Source organism: Macrobrachium rosenbergii, chromosome 13 (assembly GCF_040412425.1).
Source record: "Macrobrachium rosenbergii isolate ZJJX-2024 chromosome 13, ASM4041242v1, whole genome shotgun sequence".
NCBI classification, from domain to species: Eukaryota; Metazoa; Arthropoda; class Malacostraca; order Decapoda; family Palaemonidae; genus Macrobrachium; species Macrobrachium rosenbergii.
In genome coordinates this window covers 38,988,913-38,993,912 of record NC_089753.1, presented here as the reverse complement: position 1 = coordinate 38,993,912, position 5,000 = coordinate 38,988,913, and the positions used below count along the sequence as shown (strand labels likewise).

The 5,000-nt window shown below is 39.2% G+C and overlaps 1 protein-coding gene and 1 long non-coding RNA gene across 4 annotated transcripts in view; one reads left to right on the top strand and one right to left on the bottom strand.

Annotated features, from left to right (window-relative positions):
* LOC136845216 (uncharacterized) overlaps window positions 1–5,000 on the top strand; it is a 549,715-nt gene that overhangs the window by 92,165 nt on the left and 452,550 nt on the right. The gene's annotated exons all lie outside the window — the stretch shown is intronic.
* Window positions 1–5,000, bottom strand: part of LOC136845214 (glutamate receptor ionotropic, NMDA 2B-like) — a 510,777-nt gene that overhangs the window by 100,600 nt on the left and 405,177 nt on the right. For both annotated transcript variants that reach the window (XM_067115285.1, XM_067115286.1), the window contains exon 6: window positions 4,852–4,935. In XM_067115285.1, the coding sequence (XP_066971386.1) occupies window positions 4,852–4,935 (84 nt within the window). The remainder of the gene's footprint in view (window positions 1–4,851; window positions 4,936–5,000) is intronic.

The following is a 5,000-nucleotide window of genomic DNA, read 5'->3' as shown; positions in this document are numbered from 1 at the left end:
GAAAAACAAATTGGCTGACATAATGATGCGTAAAGACTCGAGTTTCAAAACGTGTTCTCTTTATGCATTCAAATCTATGTCAGTACAGGAGAACAGGAAGAGGCAAAAATTTCAGCTGTGTTTCCCCATTTGTGTCAGACAATTGCATCAGTTCTCCCAAAAGTAAACCGAATAACATAAAAGAAAAACAGGAAAAAAACCAGAAACTATTGAAAACTGTTTGATGGACAGTTGCATAAACTTGAAATATCGAGGCTCTGTTGACTGGTTGTGCAAGACCTTGTTTTGCAATTGCGCTGAATTGAAATAGGAAGTGCCTTTGCTCACGTAACCGTCCGTCGTAGAATTAGGTTACGAATTTGCGGTAAGCAATAAGTTTTTATGCGCTTTCTTTACGTAACCAAAGGTAAAACGCAACAACATTGCTGGCCTTAACTTCGGCAACTCGATCTAGAACGGACTTTTGAAAATGGAAACAGACAAATCACATGATTTCAGAATTATGCAACACCTTTATGTATTATTATTATTATTATTATTATTATTATTATTATTATTATTATTATTATTAAAATAGTTTAACCAGACCACTGAGCTGACTATCAACTCTCATGGGCTGGCCCGAAGGATTTGCATGAAATATCAGGCCTAGGCCAGAGGCCAAAGCACTGTGACCGAAAAACAGGTCACACCTTTATGTAACAAACGATTGCACAATAGAGGAAAAAAATATGAAGCAAAAAACAAAACTTCTTCTGTCGTCTGAAAAACTCAGTTACGTCAACCTGCAAAAGAATAAATAAGGATACGTCGAAATAACCGTGATTCAAAACTTTGTGTCAGAGGCGTTTATCCTGAAGGGAATTGCAAATTCCCGGACGGCGCTGTGTTGCATCACCAATGATGAACTAGAAATGAAATAAATTGTTGTTGCTTATGACGTGTTGAGTTGAGTTGAATATAGAATTTAGGCCAAAGGTCATTCAGCGCTGAAACGGAAATTGACAGTAAAAGGTTTGAAAGGTGTAACAGGAGGAAAACCTCGCAGTTGAACTATGAATCTATTGTTAGGAGAGGGTGGAGAGTAAGATGGAAGGAAGAGAATGTGAACGGAGGTACAGTAAAAGGAACGAAAGGGGTTGCAGCTAGGGGCCTTAGGCACGCTGCAAAGAACCGTAAGTAATGCCTACATTGCACCGCATGAGGTGCGCTGACGGCACTACCCTCCTACGGGCCTTATGACTTGTTGAAACGGGGATGAAACAATTTTCTGTTACTCATGAATTGTCGAACCAGTTATGAATTAGGAAGGGAATGACTTTGTTACATATTACTCGTTGAACCACACGTGAAACAGTTTTCTGTAACTTATGAGTAGTTGAGCCAGTTACGAATTAGAAAAGAAATTACGTGCTGTTGCATATGACTTGTTGAACCGGATGTGGAAAAATTTTCTGTTGCTTGAGAATTGTTGAACTGGAGGTTAAACAATTTTCTGTTACTTACGAATTGTTGAACCAGTAATGAATCAGAGATGAAATAACGTGCTGTTGCTTATGACTTGTTGAAAGGAGGATGGAATAATTTGACTGTTTCATCGAAATAACGTGGCCCTTGTAGGGGGATGGTGCCGTCAGTGCACCTCATGCGGTGCACTATAGGCATTACTTAAGGTTCTTTGCAGCGTCCCTTCGGCCCCTAACTGCAACCCCTTTCACTCCTTTTACTGTACCTCCGTTCATATTCTCTTTCTTCCATCTTCCTGTCCACCTTCTCCTGACAGTTGATTCATAGTGCAACTGCGAAGCTTTCTTCTTGTTACACCTTTCACATCGTTTTACTTTGTTTCCGTTTCAGCGCTGAATGGCCTAATAGGTCCCAGCGCTTGGCCTTCGGCCCAAATTCTATATTATATTCTATTCTGTTCTGAAATAACGTGGCTATTGCATATGACTTGTCGAAATAACTTGCTCCTGACGGTGACTTGTTGAGGTAATGGTGAAATAACTTGCTTTTGGATGTGACTTGTTGAGGTATAGTGAAATAACATGTTGATGCATATAACCTATCGGTGTGACAGGCTTAAACAGCTTTGAAATAACTTACTATTGTGTGTGGTTCTGCAACAGGCTTTAATCTTAGAGGCAACAGCTCCTACCCTTAAGGCTGATTCACATTATACCATCACGTCACCGACACATCACGTCACGTCACCGTCCCATCAGCCGTGCCTTGTATTCTCACTGTCCATCACTATCCCGTTCAGTTCGTGCTGAACCGCAGCGATTCACAGGTTTTGCGTTAAGAAACTTGCGTAATTCACCGTTACGTCACGTCAAAATATTCTTTCCAAGGAAACGTGTCGTGATGTGACGGTGGATGCCGTGTGCTTGATGATGACGTGACGTGATGGTGTGAGCAAGTCCATTTGATTACATGTAAGAAATTCTCACGTACTTTGACGTGACGTGATGTGTCGGCGACGTGATGTTATAAACGGAATGACTGTTCACTGTCAGCTGCTTGGAAAATATTCTACTTTGTAAACTGATTTGAAGTCTAACAAACTGCGATTATTTGGGAAGTGACAAAACTCTGAACTTGGGAACAGACAATTCCTCGTGACTCCTGCCTGGCCTCCTCCTCCTCCTCCTCCTCCTCCTCCTCCTCCTCCTCCTCCTCCTCCTCCTCCTCCTCCTCCTGTTTCTTCCCTTCTACTGCCATGATTTGGAATTCTCTTCTCCTTGTTTTCCTGACTCTTATGTAACCTTTCTTCCTTAGCAGCAGAAAAGCCTATCTCTTACCTCGTAGTCACGCTTCAGCGATTCTTCCTCCCTCTTCCTTTTATTTTGCTTTCTTCTGCCCCGGACAAGAAATGGGTGCCAGTTTGTCCTTCCCACTGGCTTTGTTCTCAAGAGTAACTATGTAACTTGGGTGAGCAGAAAAAATTCCAGTATACTTACTTAACTACGTAACAAGTAGGCACTTTTATGACTTTCCAACGAGTTCGAGGTCTCCTAGAAAGCCGGCAGAACTCTCCTTCCTATGGAAAGGCGTAATCAAGTAACTTATATTAACGCTCATTACTAGATACTTAATGAGAACTAACTTGTGAGATGAACTGCTGGGAACTGACTCGTGAAAGTTAGTAATGGAAACTAGTGTAATGAACTAACTAAAAGCAATTTAAACGAGTGAAAAATGCCATGAAGTTTCTTCGGCGCAATCGAGTTTTCTGTACACCGCATAATGCTGTATGAGCCGCGGCCCGTGAAACTTTCAGCCACGGCCCGGTGGTGGCCTGTCCTATAGCGTTACCAGACGTACGATTATGGCTAACTTTAACCTTAAATAAAATAAAAATTACTGAGGCTAGAGGGCTGCAGTTTGGTATGTTTGATGATTGTAGGGTGGATGATCAACATACCAATTTGCAGTGTAGGGTGGATGATCAACATACCAATTTGCAGCCCTCTAGCCTCAGTAGTTTTTAAGATCTGAGGGCGGACAGAAAAAGTGCGGACAGACAGACAAAGCCATCACAGTAGTTTTCTTTTACGGAAAACTAATAGGCTACTGATGCGGACTAAAATCACTAACGTAGAATTTCTTTACTAATTTATTGCAAAGGAAACCATTGAAAGGAAATGACTACAGGGAGCCTAAACAAATGAATCATATAGTGACGTAACAGAAAAACAGTTCCTTGAATATTTATATTACATTCAGAAACTTAACTTAATTTGCCAGTTCCCCAATGAGACGTTTTGGAATCTAATTTTGAATTTACGGTTGGATATTTCCACTTCCCGTCGCTAATGAAATTTATGATATAATAATTTCGATGCCTGATTCCTCTCCAGAGGCCTGTGATTTGAAAACCTATTGGTAATATAAATAAAAATATATAAATAAAATATATAAATATAAATAAAATGAAACCTGGAATTTAAGAAATGTATTATTGCCCTCGTCCAATCAGGACTGTCTTTATCGTTATTCACATATCTAGATAGCTTAGATAGATAATTAGTAACCATTTACCAATGTGGCATTCTCTCTTCTTTTTTTTCTGCACAGATCCTAATGCTAAATAGATGTTTTTCTCACTTACATTATCACATTATCTGTGTGTTTTTTTACCTCACTTACCAGTATCTCTTTCTCTGTCTACTCTAGTTCTGAACATGTTTGTTGATAGGTAGCTGGATGTGTAGACGTTAATTCACCACAATCACATTTAATGTTTACCTTGTTTTTGATCATATCTCCCAGAATAGATAGATAGATAGATAGACGGTGGCCGGTATATAGACTCCCCGTTTTTTGACCCCGTGATTTCAGTCCCGGTATTTTGACTCCCGGTAAATTGAAATCCGGTTTCCTTAACACCCGGTAATTTGACACCCAAAATAAACAAGTAGCCTATTTAGGTAGCATATATTCGAAATAGCTAAGGGCAATTACCTTATTTAGGAAATGGAAATGACATAATTGGACTGTTTCGTAAGTTGAAGGCTCACTTTACATATTTTTTTCATTTAAGTATATACAGCAAGTAACATTTAGCAGTTGCATCCGGGGAGTCAAAATACCTAGAACCAGACAGACAGATGTTATTCATTTACCAAAAAACACATTCCCTGTCTACTTTGTTTATTACATGTCTGATTATAGATTAGATACATTATGGTAAGCTCTGAATAGGTAGACAGACAGATAGACATCTGTTATTCAGTTACCAAAAAAAAAAATACATTCTCTGTCTACCTTGTTTTTTTACATACCTGATTATAGATAGATATATTATGGCAAACCCTTAATAGATAAATAGATAGAGTAACAACGTACCAAGCATTCCAACGGGAAATTCCATAGGTGCTTCCAGTTGACTCTGTATTACACTTTGCGTGACGATCCATAAGTAATTTCTGCCTGGAAAAAAAATACGAAAAAATTAAGCTACAAAATATGATCACCAGAGAGAAAAGTTATACTTT